The following is a 19,077-nucleotide window of genomic DNA, read 5'->3' on the forward strand; positions in this document are numbered from 1 at the left end:
ACCAATTCAATATTCTTACAAATTATCCCAGAACAAGGCCATCTGACAATGTATTGTCACATTCTAGCATGGTGGCATAAATAATTTACTTATGGCAGGTGTTGACTGGGTCATCAAATTCTTTCTATTTTTTTATACTGACATTCCAGTCATAGCACTTGCTGATATAAGTAGGTATTTCAGAGTAATTATTAACATTGATGGTGGCAATGGCTGTGTGGTTTCAATGTGAATTTTTTTTTTTAAAAGAAGAAACCTGTACTTTGAGAGGCATGAAAGCTGCCACAGCTTGGCATCAGAAGGCTCTCTCTACCTCTATATATATACTGATCGGTCACAATATTAAATAGGTCCCCCCTTTGCAGTCAAAGCAGCCCCTTCTGCCGCTAAAGCAGCTCTGACCCTTCAAAGCATAGATGCCACTAGACTTTTGAAGGTATGCAGTGGTATCTGGCACCATGCCATCAGTAGCAGATCCTTTAAGTTCTGTAAGTTACAAGGTAAGGGCCTCCAAGGATCGGAATTGTTTTTCCACCCCTCCCACAGATGCTTGATGGATTGAGATCTGGAAAATTTGAAGGCCAAGACAACACCTCAAACTCATTTTTGTTTTCCTCAAACCATTCTTGAACCATTTTTGCAGTGTGGCAGGGCGTATTATCTTGCTGAGAGAGGCCACTGCCATCGGAGAATGCTGTTTCCTTGAAGGGGTGTACTTGGTTAACAACAATGTTTAGGTGTCCAAAGTTTTAACACAGCCAACACATGTTGGGGCAAAACTCCCTTCTCCTTCTTCAGGGCTCAGTAATGTTTGCAAAAGTTTGAGGGATTCAGGAAAGCAGATGCCAGATAAGATGGGGCAGAAATATGTCAGCAAAACAACTACAACAAACCAAACCATTTGTTTTGCTGTAGCTGTTTTTGTCACTGGCATGTTTCTGCCCCATCAGATTCCTTTGCAAGCAATTCCTCTAGCATCTGCTACCCTGAGTCCCTTCAGTCATTTGTAAACATTACTGAGCCCGGATTGCATGAGATAAGCTTCCTAACCAGATCTAGTGAGCTTTTCAATTGGTTATTGCTCTTCCCTTTACCACTCTATATTAATACATATTGAAGTCCCAGTACCTTTGGTATGTATCCCTTTGTACACTTCGCAAACTTGACAGGGATTTAATCCTTGCTTTAGATTTACATGATGTGTTTCTTGATTTTTGTAAATGGACAAGAAAAAATAATATCATCGTTACTAATATTACTGTAGACTCCTCTATGGAATGTAAATCACCCACCCAGAGAAACATGATGTCATCAATATATCGTTGCCAATAAATAACATTTAAAAGTCTTAGAATTGTTCTTCCTATTTACCTGCTTCCATACACTGAACTTAGTAATATTAAAGCGTTGGTTTTTTGGGGTTTTTTTCCATAATAACAAACACTCTTACCTGCTCTGTGTGAAAGTTTTGCACAGAGCAGCCCCAATTGTCCTCTTCTCGGGTCCCTTGCCTGCACTCCTGGCTCCTCCCTCTTGACCAGTGCCGCCAATAGCAAGCTGCTTGTATACTCGCTCCTGAGCCCTTCTATATGTGTCCATAGGCCCTGCCCCCCGCTCTCTCCTCTTTGGCTCACTGTCTGTGATTGACAGCATCGGGAGTCAATGGCTCCTGCTGCTGTGTCTCAGCCAATGAGGAGAGAGAGACCCGGGACAGCCAAGGCTCCCACGCACAGCGCTGGATCGGTATCAGGCCCAAGTGAATATTAGAGGGGTATGGAGGGAACAACACGCTAAGGGTTTTTACCTTCATGCAAAGAATACATGACGGTAAAAAGCCTTCAACCTTTACTACTACTTTAAATAGGATTGAAAAGGTTTTGTTTTAAAATGTTTAAACTTTGATTTGGACAAGTTATTTTTGGTTTAATGATACAATACAGTTTAAGGCTGGTTTACTAAGGGAGGTGAATATCTTCACAGTTATGAATGTTCCTGTCAAACATTTCCCAATCATGTGAAACCCAAATTTCAGTTTACTTTTTTGATCTGCACATGATGGTCTATTCAAAGTGAACGGTTAATTGCTCTTCACATTATTGGATAACAAAAGTGAATATATTATAGTAAATCAGCCCAGTTATATTTAATGTATAGGGGCTGTTGTGAGAGTAAGTAAGCCCAAAGTATAGGTGAGAACTTTATCTTTAAATGGGTAGAGGGGGTTATTTTTTTTTAAAAGAAATATGGCTGAAGCTTTTTTGGCCATACTTCTCTTATGGGTCACAGGAGCACATTTATATGTGCTCTCCTGTAACCCAGAGTCAGCTTATAGCAGGCTTTTGCCCACTGACATGGAGCCGCTTGAGGTTCTGGAAGAATCCCGACCATATTGTCAGGATCCATCCAGCGACCTGATTGACAGCTGACTCCGGCTCTCTGTGCACAGCTGAGAGTCGAAGCCCAGCTGCACTCACCCCTTCTCCTGCCCAGCGCTCCAGTAAGCACTAGAGCAGCAGAGCGGAGGGTGGTGACTAACAGTCACTGCTCTTCTTTGAGCAAACTGACAGTGACCAGTAGTCATGTGATTGCTCAGCTCTCGATCTTAGAGCTGGTGGGGGACAGTTGCAGCAGCACACCGATGCTGCAGCATAGAGATGATTATGATGTTTTTTTATCGTGTACCCCAAACTTCATCTTTAGGACTACTGCTGCTTGGTGTCAGCATATAAATAGTTTCCAGATCCTTTGGAAAGGCAATGGTATCCTCTCCTTAACTTCAAAAAAAGCGCCAACAAATATAATACCAGTGGGTGCAGGAGCCCCCATTTTAAATAAACTAGACACGCATGTAGATATTGCTTTAAAAATGAGGATTTCCAAAGGTCAAGCCCAACTGCTTTATTTTTCCGCTTATTTAGAAGGACTTTAATAGGGTTATAGATGTAAGAGAACAGATAGTACACTATACCTAAATAAAGATTAATTACAGCAGGATAGGATTGTTGTACAATGAGAACATTCCGCTTTTTAATTTCAATATTTAACAATATTAATCTATTTCAAGATTTACTTGAAAATACTTTCCAGTTCTTAAATGAGATAAGGTTTTAGATTCTTCCCCCCTGCCAGTTGACATTAGTACTACATTTTTCTGCTTACTAATTTGTTCTCATATGCTTTTTGCTTATACTCTTACTTACATGAGCAGTTTTTCTCTGTTTTGTATGTTTTTACTATTATTTCCTATTTGGAGGGGTGCAGGTTATTTAAAGTTTAAAGTACTTGTAAATCCTTGCATTTACCCAGTGAAGTGACTATCCTCAGATGATATACATTACACAGAGATGAAACACATCCTCTAACTTTCCTCCAACAAGGTGTACCTGTTTTATCTGCAGCCCTCTCTTCTCTACATCCATTGAAAGTGCAGACTTTACACAGGATCTCTCAGCTCTGAAAAGCAGCGGGCGGTGAGCTAAAGTCTCACACTGCTGAGCTCATTGAGGAGAGCTCTGAGCCCTGATCAGTGGGAAGGGACACCCCCCCCCCCTCCTCACAGTACAGGGGAACATGCAGAGCTGTGGCTGTGGATCACAGGCTGTGTGCTAGAGCTCTCCTCGTCACCAGTTTGGATTAACCACCACTTTCACTCCAGGTTACATTGGTGATCAGGACAACTAGGAAGAGTATAACTCCCTAACACAGACGCAGCAGACATATAAACCTGACAAATGTTTGAACCCCCTCAACACTATTCAAATCTAAAAAATGGTTTTGCTTTTAGTTATAATTGAAATATTTTTTGAATGCTCTGAAAGATGGACTTGAACAAATATTATTCATTCATTGCTGAATCATATTGCAATGCGTGGATGTTTTTTAATCTGTCTGATAGTTTCCTCTTTGATTTCACAAAAAAAAAAAGATGGAAAGTGATCAGAAATTACTGTGGGCATCTTAAGAAAGAAAGGTTTTATGTTCTGCTTTTTTGTCTATCTGACAGCTGCTAGAGCTCATTCTTATTTACACCTTATTTTGGAACATAACAGAACTGAAGTAAATGTGTCTTGATATAATAAAAAAGTAATTTTCGCAAAAACCTGTAAAACTAAAAAATAATCAATTTTATTTTGAAGGTGGAACTTCCAGCCAAACCAAAAATAGTTGTGGGTCATGGAAAACACCAAAATATTTATGATATATGATTTCTCACAATCTTAAAGAGTTTCTGGCCAAAAACTAATTGACTGCATCCATACCCTTACTGTGGGAGATGCTATGAAAAAGAAGCAACAGCAGCTGTCACCAACAGAAAATCAGTTCTATGCTTAACATTCTTCAGAGCATTTAGTACATGTTTAGCGTTGCGTATGTATGAAGACATGTTGACCACCATAAGCTGCAGAAATTGTCCAACATATTCTCCTAGTCTCGCTATGAGAGAACTAATACCACAAATAATAGGTATCACTGGAGGATTTATGGGAAACATACGCACCCTGGAAGGTACATCCCCTAAAACAAAAGAAATAATCATAAACAGAGTTGAAATCTACATCTAGTGAAAGAGTAAGGCCAGCCATACATGGGTTGAAATTCAACCAATTTTTCGTCCAAAAATCAGACCTAAGAATAATCGTCCGGTTTTCACTCTGTTAGTGGGTCAATGGCACCAACGGATTTTTGGGGTTCCTTTCCTTTTTGGTGATCGGGCATGTTGGAAAATTTGTAAAAAACTACTGATTTTCGACTCAATGATGGTCAAATCGTACGATAATTTTTCCGAAAAGAATATGCACATGAGCCGTGACCTGGAAGGAACATAAGTTTTGCCTGTTATATGAAGTGAACTTTATGACTTGGTCGACCGATTTTCGCAATCATTGATGGCACCATTGGATTACAGACGAAAAATTGTTTGGAATTTGAACCATGTATGGCCTGTATTAGTAAAGTAGTAAAAATGCCACAGTGCAAGCAAACAGGAGGGTAGGCAGTTGTCCAAGAAGCATTTCAAAATGGTGCCAAGTACTTAGTCTTAGTGACTACAGGAAGTGCTGGTTGGGCTTGTTGCTCAATCCACCAGCTGTCCAGATGTAAGCCCAGGAGCTGAATCAATTAGCTCCTAGCTCCCTGATTTTTAATTCTAACTACAAAATGCAAGAAAACACATATGCCAAGGTGCTGAATCAGTAAAAGTAGCAAACTTTAATGAACAATTAATCCACAATTAAACTGAGGCAGGGGAAGAGCAGCATAGGAGAAGATGGGTGAACCACCAACACAGCATACAAAGACCTCCAAGGATCGATGAGCCAGGTAATGGAGAGCCACTTCCTCCAGATGACACTCCGGCCTACCTGTCACTCACAGAGCTGATCCTGGTCCATGATTTGAACCTTGCCATAAGTTTACCAGATTTCCAAAATGAAATCCAAGCACAGCCTACTGACCATGCCCACTATTAAAAACACCCACAAAACACCGCCCCATTCGTAGCTACAATCACAAACTCGCACCCCCATTTTTAACATTCTCACAGAGCTTTGAAGCAAGAGTAGGGCATTTAACATATAAAGACAAAAGAAACCATCCCCAAAAATTGGGGGGTCAAAAAACGCAGCTAAAGGCTAATGCAAAATGCTGAAAAACTCACATTTTTAATGTGACTGCACAGTTAGCGTTACCAATGTTATTAAAATGCCCAGTGTGCATGGAACCTTACTGTTCCTGTTCCATCCATTTCAATCATTGGATATCAGTTCTTTAGCTCAGTATCACATGTGGGTGTTACCTAGGGCAGTATGAATGTAAATGTAGTCTTTTTTAGGAACGCCCACAGATTCATAATGGCATCCACCCTTCAATGCATTTTTTTTATTTGCATATCTCCTCCCAAGAGCCAGCTCACTCCCTACATCAGGGTGAGAGCTTTTGAGAGAAGTAACATGGAAGGATGTTGTGATGTTCTTAGAAAGCTATGTACAGCTCCCTGCCATCCCTGGTCACCCACTGTGATCTGCCTGCATTGCATAGAGAAGCACAGAGACCCAGCGATTGCGTCACTGTGTCTGAAATATAGTATGAAAATAGAAAGTATTTCTTTGAAAATTAGCATGTTCATAATAAGGGTGGGGGCAGCGAAGGCAAAATATAAACTGATTAAACTTCAACTTTAAGTAATAGAAATGCTCTTTGCTTTCTCCTATAAGCTGTGTTAGTCATTGTATTTCTCCACATTTATTTTTGATTTCTTGCAATATTTCTTATTTACCAGGACTTTATGGAGATGAGCCATCAACACCAACACAGGTCACAACCACTTCTCATTTGCAAACAACAGGACCGACTGTTACATCAGTTTCAATACCTGTGAGTTTACCTGTGGAAGAGACTGTGGGTCCTGTGACCGAGAAATCCACACTGGCTAACAATACCTCAGACCTCACAGAACAAACTGCAACAGCAGGTAGCAATGGCAGTATTGCAACTACGCCCCAAGTACTGCCTACAAACACAAGCAGAAATGCCTCAGAGGACCAAATGACTACAGATATCCCAGCCAGCACAAAGCATGACACACCAGAAACAACTGTTCCATCCAGCACACCCCAAACAACAATGTCAGTTAACCATACAGGTGGACCTGTAGAAAGTACCAACCAGACAACAATACCAAATATTCCAGAGATGAATACAGAATCTGTAGCTACTACAATTAATACAGAACCAAGTACTGGGAGTGAGAAATCTACCGTGCCAATTACGCCAACTCCCAAACCTTCTGAAACAGTGTCTAACATAACAAGAGAAAATACAACTTCGACTACAGTTGCTCAAAATGACACAATTACAACTACAGTACCAAAAAATGATTCGGCAGGACAACCTGAAAAAGATAGCACAACTGTAAAAAGTACAACTGCAAAAAGTACAACAACTGCAAAAAGTACAACAACTGCTGCAACAGACAAAAAAGAAACACCCGCTTCTCCGATCACCAAGAGCGATAAAGAAGTTTCTATAAAATCAACCTCAGCCCAGACAACATCAAACCAGGGTAACGCCGAGCAGCCAAAGGCACTTACTTCAGGTGAGTGTTATGTTAAGGAGAAACTGAATTCTGAAAGCTGTGTCCAAAAAAAAGGCCAACAAAGGTCAAAAGACTAGTCACCAATGTTGCCTGTCATCTCCCTCTTGTTGTTTTTTTCCCATTATTCACCTACCATGCCTAGTTCGGCATAGTGTCTCTGTGTGGAGTGGGCATTTTGTTAGAGGCAGAGTTTTACTTCCTCATGTCATAGCCTCCGGCAAGGAGAACAGTAAGCAGAACAGGAGTGAAATGACAAAATCTTATCAGACCAGACGTTAGAGGCAGCAGTAAAATAGATCTCACACTGTAGATATACTGCTATGAGGTTATAGACACAGGAGTGCCTAGGCACACACCAGGAAGTACACTGCTAATTGTCAGTCGAAAGTATGTTTTTAAGGGTGCCATTCTACAATTAACATTTCTAGATGTTTCTAAATGTAACAGCAAATCTTCACTTTTTGAGTTTAGGTTTGCTTAACCACCTAAGTAACAACCTGTAATACCCCTTCAATAGTAGACCATTTTTCAGTTTTCTCCGATGTGATAGTTTTGCTGACAATTACTCTGTTATGCAAGACTGTACTCAAATGAGTTTTATATAATTTTTTGAGACAGGCAAAGTTCTTTTGGTGGTATTTAATAACTGCAAGGATTTTTATTTTTTACTATAAAAAGGATGTCTACTTTGCATAAAAGTGTCATTTGGGGGCTTCTTGCACTATTCGGGCATTTTTATTTTCACAGAAAGTAAGGGAAACGTGTTTAGTCTTTTTTCAGTCTTTTTTCCTTTTTTTAGTAAAAAATAAAAATCCCCGCAGTTATTAAATACCTGTGGCATTTAACCATTTCAATACCGGGCAATTTTACCCCCTTCCTGCCCAGGCCATTTTTCAGGTTTCAGCTTTCTCACACTTTGAATGACAATTGCGCGGTCATACAACATTGAACCCAAACTAAAACTTTATCATTTTCTTCACACAACTAGAGCTTTCTTTTGGTGGCATTTAATCACCGCCGGGGTTTTTATTTTTTGCTAAATTAAGAAAAAAAGACCAAAAATTTTGAAAAAAAACACGTTTTTCTTTGTTTCTGTTATAAAAGTTTACAAATAAATAATTGTTCTTCATAAATTTAGGCCAAGATGTATTCTGCTACATGTCTTTGGTGAAAATAACCCAAATTAGGATGTATTATTTAGTTTGTAGGAAAGTTATAGAGTTCACAAACTATGATATAGATCTGAAAATTGATCAATCCTGAAGTACTGACAGCCCATCTAATTTCTTGAGGTCCAAGAATGTCAGAACAGTACAGATATCCCCCAAATGACCCCTTTTTGTAAAGTAGAGAGTCCGACGTACTCCATAAGAGGAATGGCGAGTTTTTTAAAGTTGTATTTTTTTTGTCATAATTTTTCGGAAAATGAAAAAATTTAAAAAGTTATTTTCACTATTTTTTTTTTACATACTGTCACCAGTGCAGTACAGCATCATCATATAACTGGCATGGCGGTGAACAGGGACACTGACTGGTGACAAAATGAAAAAAATATATATATATTTTATTTTTTTTTTCAATTTTTTATTACTTTTTTTTTTTTAAGATTTTACTATGACCAAAGTAGTAACATTGTACTACTTTGGGGAAGTGATCAGTACTTTTTTTTTTACACAATTTGCTTATAGCAAAGAATTACTTTGCTATAAGCAAGCATTTACCTGAATGACATCGATTCATTCAGGTGTTTTTTTTTTTTTTTTTTTTTTAGTGCTTTTGTGCTTAGCTGTGATTTGGCCACAGCTAATCACATGACATGTGCATGTGATTAGCTGTGACCATTCACAGCTAGACCCTAGTATACAATGGATGGCATGAATGAAGCCATCCATTGTATACAACTGTCATGTGACCTGCTGTGATTGGTCACAGCAGGTCACATGGTACCTGCAACAGGGGCCGGTACTCAGATCTGTCATTGGCCGTGTCCGAGGTACACGGCCAGTGATAGATCGCGCTGCTGTGCGGCTCTGCAACCGCGTGAACTGCGCATGTGCGGGAGACGCCAAATGGAGTACACCCCGGAAAGCTAATGCATTTTTGCGGCCGCCAAACAGCTATAGGCCGGGTGGCAAATGGTTAATAACTGCAGGGATTTTTATTTTTTACTATAAAAAGGAAAAAAGACTGAACATGTTTCCCTTACTTTCTGTGAAAATAAAAATGCCCAAATAGTGCGAGAAGCCCCCAAATGACACTTTTATGCAAAGTAGACATCTCAAGGTGATCCCACTTTTTGCCACAATTTTTTGGAAATGAAGAAACATGCCAGTACTGAGGAGGTTAAATATGGAGATTGAGAATGATGCACTAGATACATTAAATGTACAGGTCATGCACAGAGGAAGTGAAGAGGTTAATGTTCACATGTGGGGGATAAGGGAGGTGAAAGGGTTAATATACAGGTCACATGAAGACAGCATGGAGATATTATGTGTAGGAGAAGAGAGGGGTCATGAAGGGGTTAAAAAAAATCCCTGTGTCACTGAAACTGAATGAATGATTCTGCTGTTGCATCTGCTGCTCCATTTATTCTGTTCCCATCCAGAAGTACTACATCTCTCTCCTCCCGTTGTTGCAAGGGGAAGGGGAGGGATCAGCACTGTAAACTGTACCATATGATCGCTGTCATTGGTCATCACAGTGAACATATGGTACCCAGCCCCTTGGATAAGCTCAGTACATTGTCTCAGTGTACCCTGCTGTCTAATGTCTGCTCAGTACACAACAATTACCGGGTGATTGAAAAACATACAGCGGTGGAAATGTGGTTAGGGTGAACCTGTGCCAAGACTAAATTATTTGCATATTCTGAACAAGCATTAAGCTTTTAAAACAAGCCACCACTATAGCTATAGGCATTGTAGGGAAATAGATAAAAAGGAAGCATGCTTTTACTGTTTTTTCAGGATTTGTAAATACTTCTTACCGGTAGTTCATTCCTACTGCCCATGTACTCCTAAAAATCAATACAGCAGCACAGACAATAGGACCCAGCTTCAGTAGTCACCATGTACAACCTCATAATGGCCTGCTCTGATGACTTGATTTAAAGTGCACATGTGCCCAGGCTATGAACAATAAAATGTAATTAAATTCTTAGGCCCCATGCACACTAGGATCTGAAGAAAACACTTATTAAAATCGCAAATATTAGCGATTTTTGTTTTTGTTTCAGCATTTTGCTGGCATTTAGCAAGCCGGGTGCCCACGTCCTTAAGAAACCAATGACTCATCAGCTGTCAGCAGGTTTCCCGCTGACAGCTGAATGTAAACAAAAGAATTGCAAAAAATTTAAATTAGAGAGGAAAAAAACAGCCTCTTTATGTGAATGAGTATGGGATACATTATACCCCTACTCAAAAATCAATAAAGATACAGAGAGGGTTTTTGACAAGTGTAAAATATATAGACACAGCGCCAATAAATTATATATAAAGCTGCAAACCTAACCAAAGAAAAGGTAAGTGACAAAAAATATATAAAGGAATGCGCTAAATACCAAATCACATGAAAATGCAGATAAATACATAAATAAAATAAAAAATATATTTATAAATGTCCGTAATTCATATATAAGTCCAAACACCAAAATAAGTGATTAAAAAATCTCTTAAACAAGAAAAAACACTGTGTAGCAAAATCCACCACCGAATGAAATGGGTAAACTCACCGGAGCTATTTGCTGATCAAATTATAAATCAGCAAAAATAGCAATTGCTCTGGGAGCAATGATCTGTTGGAGTATCCAGGAGCAATAGACTGCAATCAGCCAAATCAGCACACATGGAACAGCTTTAACCGCAAGTAGTCATCATGCCTTCATATCTTTGGAAACTTTCGGTGCCCTACGCGTTTCGTCATCCAACGTCTTCTTTCATGCCGCCCCTTGACGACACCGGATGACAAAACGTGTAGGGCGGGGCTTAGTGGGTGGGACGTCAGGACGCTCCTCGAGACTGTCGGCAGTGATCGCGGTGAACGAGGCTCGTCCCTGCTTTAGCTTTTTGAGACTGATATTGCTGCTATTGCTGGTGTCGGTTGGACATCTTCCTTGTGAGTGCATATTTTAGGCTACAATAAAAATTATCCTTGTTTTAATATACTGCACCATGATACTCTTCTTTTATTCCCCGAGCATTTCCAAAGTTATGAAGGCATGATGACCAATTGCAGTTAAAGCTGTTCCATGTGTGCTGATTTGGCTGATTGCAGTCTATTGCCCCTGGATACTCCAACAGATCATCGCTCCCAGAGCAATTGCTATTTTTGCTGATTTATAATTTGATCAGCAAATAGCTCTGGTGAATTTACCCATTTTATTCGGTGGTGGATTTTGCTACACAGTGTTTTTTCTTGTTTAAGAGATTTTTTAATCAGTTATTTTGGTGTTTGGACTTATATATGAATTACGGACATTTATAAATATATTTTTTTATTTTATTTATGTATTTATCTGCATTTTCATGTGATTTGGTATTTAGCGCATTCCTTTATATATTTTTTATAGTTTTTGACAAGTCTATTATTAAAAACACTGCTCAGCTGAGCTCCTTTTCCCATCCAAGTGTAGGCTGTGCATGACGTGTCAGCCGAAACCCCTTGGTGTCACCCCCCCAGCAGTAGCTCTGGTTTGTACAAACTGCGCATAGGTCGAAGTGTGCTGTCTCTTGTTTGACAGTAATGGCTCACTTGGTGTTGCTAGAGATTGGGAGCTCATTGTGCATGCGTGCAATGTGAACAAGCCAGAGCACCCACAAGGGTCTCACTTCCAACAACCAACCTGTCCTGCCATGTAGGCAGGATAAAGGAGGAATGAGCACCAGGGAGTTTCTGCTGATGGGCTGGGCACAGCCTTTTCGTAGGGGATAAGCAGCACTTTTTTTACCTGTTAAGCAGTGGTACATAATGTGCTGTGGATCCTGAATTGCATAAGGGATTTTTGAGGAATATTACAGGAAAGTGAGCTAACCCTTTAAGGCCTCCTTCACATGGCCATTTAATTACATATACTGAACTCCAGCAGTAAAAATCAATATAAATTTGCAGCTGCAGTGATAGGTGTATACAGGGGCGGACTGACAACTCATGGGGCCCTCGGGCAATAGGGGATCATGGGGCCCCTGTGTCCATGCCCAAACTCAAAAAAGCCTATGAAAAAGGTACCAGGGGCATCTCATGGGGCCCCCCACTGACCACGGGCCCTCAGGCAGTGCCCGAGTTTCCAAATGGTCAGTCTGCCCCTAGGTGTATACGAATAGCAGTGGCCGCTCAGCTTGTACAAAGTACTGACAGCGGGTATCCATTTCAGTCAATTTCTAATAGCTTAGAAACACCTGCTGTATGTTTACATCAGAGGGCTGACTACCTGTCACAGTCCTCCTATAATGATGAATGAGGACTTGTTCCTGTTTGGAAAATGTAAATACTTTAGGACTCACACTATGTGCAGAGACTGGCATTTTTCTCCACTGGTTAAAACGCCATACATCACAAGGGCACATAGAAAACAATGGTTTTATGTGTTCACAGTTCACACCACAACACTCGCATGATGTGCAGTGGAGTGCAGTCTGAAAAAATGCAGTATGTATGTTTTTTTCTGCAGCGCATTAGATGGCATCACTTGTCACCCCACCACAATGCAATGCACTGTGCTGATGTGCGGAGACTTGAATACAGTGTCACCATGTAAAATTTCAAATAATGTTATATAGAAAAAAAGGAAAAACTGTACGATGTGCTTAAACCCGCATCATACCACTCCTTGCAGCAAAACATTTACCATGCAGGGTAGCGTAAACCAGGCCTTAGTGTGCATAGTCTGGAGACAAGTTTATTGGGTATAAGAAGAGGACTCCCTGCTTGTTACCACATGGCGAGGAATTGAGCTGGGTCCTATTGTAAGTGCTGTTCTATTGGTTTTAGCTAATTTAATAAAATCAGAATTAGAGATCTATGCCTCAGGATGTGCTAATCAACATTCAGAGTCTCGTTTTTCTTTTTGAATTACATCAGCCAAAAGCTTATTGTGTTACTTTTAGACAGATTGAGAAATGGTTATTACATCTGTCAAGTTTTATTCATTTCTGTGTCCCCATTGGGGAAATGCCTCCACGTTTTCCATCCTAGTGACAGTGCGTTAGAGGTACAGAAAATGGTGGGCTGTATCTCCAGTGGGTTTAGAACCTAGTTTGATATTGAATGCCATCTGTGTCTTCCTTTCCTAGTGACAACTGTTCCCCTTATTTCTTGTTTTGATGTCATAGGGACAAGAGGTAAGTGAAATTCTTCTTGGATAGAACAGTAAACTCTGGGGTGGGTACTGAAGAGTGCCAAGTACAAAGGTTCAAATCACTCAGAAGTCTTTGTGAAATGTTTATTGGTTAAGAGCATCAAATATAGCCAACGTGTTCAGTGGTGTGTATTGAAGAGTGCCCAGCATAAGGGTTCAAATCACTTAGAAGTATTTTGGAAATGTTTATTGGTTAAGAGCATCAAATATAGCCAACATGTTTTGGGTGAAAGTCCTCCCCTGTCCTCAGTACTTAAGCAAAAGTAAACTTGGCCATTTGAAAAAATCCCCTGTAAGGCAGTGGCATAATATGCACCGCATACTATCAGATTATGAAATACTTATTTTAGAACGAAACCCTCCAGCAGTGCACTGTCACCGCTGATAGGGCTTCCATCTTCACCCAGTCTTCCTTCTGGGGTCATGGGCTCTGGCTGTATGAATGGTTGAGCCTCAATGACATAACTCCCACACAGGGCTGTGGATAAGGGGGTACCATCGGTCCTTCTGTACAGGGCCCAAGCCAGGGTGATCAGCGCGGGGTGGGGGGGGGCAATTACTGGAACCGACCCCCTGTATGGCTCTCTCTGCAGCAGCTGAAAGTTGGCTTATTCAGCTCTCCCTCCCCCTGGCTTTCAACTGCTGCAGAGAAAGCCATACAGGAGATCTGTTCCAGTAATTGCCCCGCTGCTTCCCGGAGCCCCCCTGTATGCCTCCACTCCAGCAGTGCATCCAGCTTCTCTACTCTTCTTACCATTGGCAGCTGCAAGCACACAATAGGATCCTTCAGGATGGAGAGTGGGGGAAGGTTCACATTTACTAGCCCCTTTCATTCCTGAATGAACACAATGAGTAATTGGTACCGATCACGCACTGTGTTAACTCATATCTGAAGCATGGTAAACGTTTTAATTTTTTCTGGGGGGGGGCTTGTCAGGTTAGCTGTATGGGACCCTGTGGTTTCTAACAGCAGTCCTGCTCCCACATCTCACATGTGTGTGGGAGTCACGACCCCGGTACAGCATGGGTATGCAATCCCTTCAGAGCGCATACATCAGTGATGTTACCAGCTACATCCCATGTGAATATCTCCTAAACAGTGCAAATTTAGGAGATGTTCACTGTAACTACTGGTAAGCCTTATTATAGGCCAGTGATGGCGAACCCGTGGCACGCGTGCCACAGCCGGCACGCCGAGCCTTATCTGTGGGCACGCCAGGAGAATCCAGCGGCGCGCTGTCTTCCCGGCTGTAGTGTGCGTGACAGCCGGGTCCCAAGTGCGCATGCACAAGAAGCAGTGCTCTTTGTGAATGGTAAGGCGGTACCTGGGACACATGACAGATCCCAGAAGCCGCCGGACCAATCACAAAGCGCAGCGCTTCTCGCGCATGCGCACTGGGCATCCGGCTGTCCGACGAGCACCCACACTACAGAAGCCGGGAAGACAACGCGCGGCTGGATAAAGGAACAGGTAAGATAAAAAAAAAAAACTCTGCGGAAGTAAGAGCGGGTACCTGTCAAATTCAGGTACCCGCTCCCCCTCCCTCCCCAAAGGTCAGCAGTCATCTCTGTACTGTCCGCAGTCTCTGGTCATCCCTGTGCTGTCCGCAGTCTCTGGTCATCCGCTGTACTGTCCGCAGTCTCTGGTCATCTCCTGTACTGTCCGCAGTCTCTGGTCATCCCTGTGCTGTCCGCAGTCTCTGGTCATCCCTGTACTGTGTCCGCAGTCTCTGGTCATCCCTGTACTGTCCGCAGTCTCTGGTCATCTCCTGTACTATGTCCGCAGTCACTGGTCATCCCTGTACTATGTCCGCAGTCACTGGTCATCCCTGTACTATGTCCGCAGTCTCTGGTCATCTCCTGTACTGTCCGCAGTCTCTGGTCATCTCCTGTACTTTCCGCAGTCTCTGGTCATCTCCTGTACTGTCCGCAGTCTCTGGTCATCTCCTGTACTGTCCGCAGTCTCTGGTCATCTCCTGTACTGTCCGCAGTATCTGGTCATCTCCTGTACTGTCCGCAGTCTCTGGTCATCTCCTGTACTGTTCGCAGTCTCTGGTCATCTCCTGTGCTGTGTCCGCAGTCTCTGGTCATCTCCTGTGCTGTGTCCGCAGTCTCTGGTCATCTCCTGTGCTGTGTCCGCAGTCTCTGGTCATCTCCTGTACTGTGTCCGCAGTCTCTGGTCATCCCTGTACTGTGTCCGCAGTCTCTGGTCATCCCTGTACTGTGTCCGCAGTCTCTGGTCATCCCTGTACTGTGTCCGCAGTCTCTGGTCATCCCTGTACTGTGTCCGCAGTCTCTGGTCATCCCTGTACTGTGTCCGCAGTCTCTGGTCATCCCTGTACTGTGTCCGCAGTCTCTGGTCATCCCTGTACTGTGTCCGCAGTCTCTGGTCATCTCCTGTACTGTGTCCGCAGTCTCTGGTCATCCCTGTACTGTCCGCAGTCTCTGGTCATCTCCTGTACTGTGTCCGCAGTCTCTGGTCATCCCTGTACTGTCCGCAGTCTCTGGTCATCTCCTGTACTGTGTCCGCAGTCTCTGGTCATCCCTGTACTGTGTCTGCAGTCTCTGGTCATCCCTGTACTGTGTCTGCAGTCTCTGGTCATCCCTGTACTGTGTCTGCAGTCTCTGGTCATCCCTGTACTGTGTCTGCAGTCTCTGGTCATCCCTGTACTGTGTCTGCAGTCTCTGGTCATCCCTGTACTGTGTCTGCAGTCTCTGGTCATCCCTGTACTGTGTCTGCAGTCTCTGGTCATCCCTGTACTGTGTCTGCAGTCTCTGGTCATCCCTGTACTGTGTCTGCAGTCTCTGGTCATCCCTGTACTGTGTCCGCAGTCTCTGGTCATCCCTGTACTGTGTCCGCAGTCTCTGGTCATCCCTGTACTGTCCGCAGTCTCTGGTCATCTCCTGTACTGTGTCCGCAGTCACTGGTCATCTCCTGTACTGTGTCCGCAGTCTCTGGTCATCTCCTGTACTGTGTCCGCAGTCTCTGGTCATCTCCTGTACTGTGTCCGCAGTCTCTGGTCATCTCCTGTACTGTGTCCGCAGTCTCTGGTCATCTCCTGTATTGTGTCCGCAGTCTCTGGTCATCCCCTGTACTGTGTCCGCAGTCTCTGGTCATCCCCTGTACTGTGTCCGCAGTCTCTGGTCATCTCCTGTACTGTGTCCGCAGTCTCTGGTCATCTCCTGTACTGTGTCCGCAGTCTCTGGTCATCTCCTGTACTGTGTCCGCAGTCTCTGGTCATCCCTGTACTGTATCCGCAGTCTCTGGTCATCCCTGTACTGTGTCCGCAGTCTCTGGTCATCCCTGTACTGTGTCCGCAGTCTCTGGTCATCCCTGTACTGTGTCCGCAGTCTCTGGTCATCCCTGTACTGTGTCCGCAGTCTCTGGTCATCCCTGTACTGTGTCCGCAGTCTCTGGTCATCCCTGTACTGTGTCTGCAGTCTCTGGTCATCCCTGTACTGTGTCCGCAGTCTCTGGTCATCCCTGTACTGTGTCCGCAGTCTCTGGTCATCCCTGTACTGTCCGCAGTCTCTGGTCATCTCCTGTACTGTGTCCGCAGTCACTGGTCATCTCCTGTACTGTGTCCGCAGTCTCTGGTCATCTCCTGTACTGTGTCCACAGTCTCTGGTCATCTCCTGTACTGTGTCCGCAGTCTCTGGTCATCTCCTGTACTGTGTCCGCAGTCTCTGGTCATCTCCTGTACTGTGTCCGCAGTCTCTGGTCATCCCCTGTACTGTGTCCGCAGTCTCTGGTCATCCCCTGTACTGTGTCCGCAGTCTCTGGTCATCTCCTGTACTGTGTCCGCAGTCTCTGGTCATCTCCTGTACTGTGTCCGCAGTCTCTGGTCATCTCCTGTACTGTGTCCGCAGTCTCTGGTCATCCCTGTACTGTGTCCGCAGTCTCTGGTCATCCCTGTACTGTGTCCGCAGTCTCTGGTCATCCCTGTACTGTGTCCGCAGTCTCTGGTCATCCCTGTACTGTGTCCGCAGTCTCTGGTCATCCCTGTACTGTGTCCGCAGTCTCTGGTCATCCCTGTACTGTGTCCGCAGTCTCTGGTCATCCCTGTACTGTGTCCGCAGTCTCTGGTCATCCCTGTACTGTGTCCGCAGTCTCTGGTCATCCCTGTACTGTGTCCGCAGTCTCTGGTCATCCCTGTACTGTGTCCGCAGTCTCTGGTCATCCCTGTACTGTCCGCAGTCTCTGGTCATCCCTGTACTGTGTCCGCAGTCTCTGGTCATCTCCTGTACTGTCCGCAGTCTCTGGTCATCCCTGTACTGTCCGCAGTCTCTGGTCATCCCTGTACTGTGTCCGCAGTCTCTGGTCATCCCTGTACTGTGTCCGCAGTCTCTGGTCATCCCTGTACTGTGTCCGCAGTCTCTGGTCATCCCTGTACTGTTAATTAGTTTGCACTACTGTACGAGTTGTTTTTTCTAAACCAAAAGCTCGATATTCAGGTTTCATTGCAGTGTTGGCACTTTGAAAGAAATAAGTTGGTTTTGGGTTGCAGTTTGGGCACTCGGGCTCAAAAAGGTTCGCCATCACTGTTATAGGCTTACCTGTATCTGTAAGTTCAAAAGTGGACTTTGGTACCACTTTAAGCAGTGGATTTTATTTTAATCGCAGTGAGATGCAATAGGATACCTGTGGTAGGGCTTGATAAATATTGTCAAATCTTAACAGCACTATGACCTGCTCTTAACCAATAAACATTTCAAAAAGACCTGTTAGTGATATGAACCTTTGTACTAGGCACTACTCAATATCCACCTCATAGTTTATCTGGGGCTGAGCACTCTTTTTGTTGAAATCAGGTTGTCTGCAGCCTAGGACCAGAACAAGGTCCACCTACACTATATCTTCATCAAGGATCACCTCCTTTGATGCAAGAAATACTCCATCGTACATCAATCAGAACCAAGCATCACTTCCATCTGTTCAGCGCTATCACACACACATCAGACACATGGTTAGGACAGTGATGGCCATAAAAACTATAACATAGGTTCCAATTTTTCTCCATTCTATCAAGTTTAACGCTCGGTTCACACTTTCTTGCAGTCTGCAAGCTGGTTGCGGGGACGGTAATCTCACCTGTTCCTGTACCTGCAACCACCCGCAGCCAAATCATACTGATCTTGTGAGTCACACGTGGCTGCCATTCATTCTGAATGGCACCCCCACACATCTCAGTCTGCAGTGCGATTGCGGGTTTGGGAACCACAGAGAAACTGCATGGTCAAATAGACCATGCGGTTTCCCTGCAGCCGCATTTTCAGAAAGGTGCATGCACCTTTTTCCTGTGGGAAATATGGCACAGCAGCCCATTCAATTGAATGGGCTCCCGTGCCTGCGCAAACGCTGGCTGCACAGCTCACAGTAGTGTGAACTGATGGTAAGCTAAAAATGTTTTGCCTGTTATTAAGTTTTAAAGCATAACTAAAGGCAAAACAGTTTTTTTTGTTTTAGACAGAGTGGAGTTGAATTAGGACATCTGTCGGGTTTGAAATGCTAGCTCTGCCCCCCACTAGGGAGATTCTCACTCTCTATTTATACTGCTTATCATCAAATGTGAAAGTACAGGAAACCTTCCAATGGGGACAGTTCTGGTGACCTAGGGAGCCCCAAGAG

At 43.5% G+C, this 19,077-nt stretch overlaps 1 protein-coding gene across 1 annotated transcript in view; it reads left to right on the forward strand.

The window, feature by feature from the left end:
• Nucleotides 1-6,277: 6,277 nt before the first annotated feature.
• Nucleotides 6,278-19,077, forward strand: part of PARM1 (prostate androgen-regulated mucin-like protein 1) — a gene marked incomplete at its 5' end in the record, with an annotated part of 53,767 nt that continues 40,967 nt past the window's right edge. The window contains one exon of the mRNA XM_089652281.1: nucleotides 6,278-7,093. Coding sequence (XP_089508407.1) covers nucleotides 6,278-7,093 — 816 coding nt within the window. The remainder of the gene's footprint in view (nucleotides 7,094-19,077) is intronic.

The sequence above is a fragment of the Staurois parvus genome, unplaced genomic scaffold, assembly GCF_062004578.1.
Source record: "Staurois parvus isolate SC_StPar_1 unplaced genomic scaffold, SC_StPar_1.0 ptg000679l, whole genome shotgun sequence".
Classification (NCBI taxonomy): domain Eukaryota; kingdom Metazoa; phylum Chordata; class Amphibia; order Anura; family Ranidae; genus Staurois; species Staurois parvus.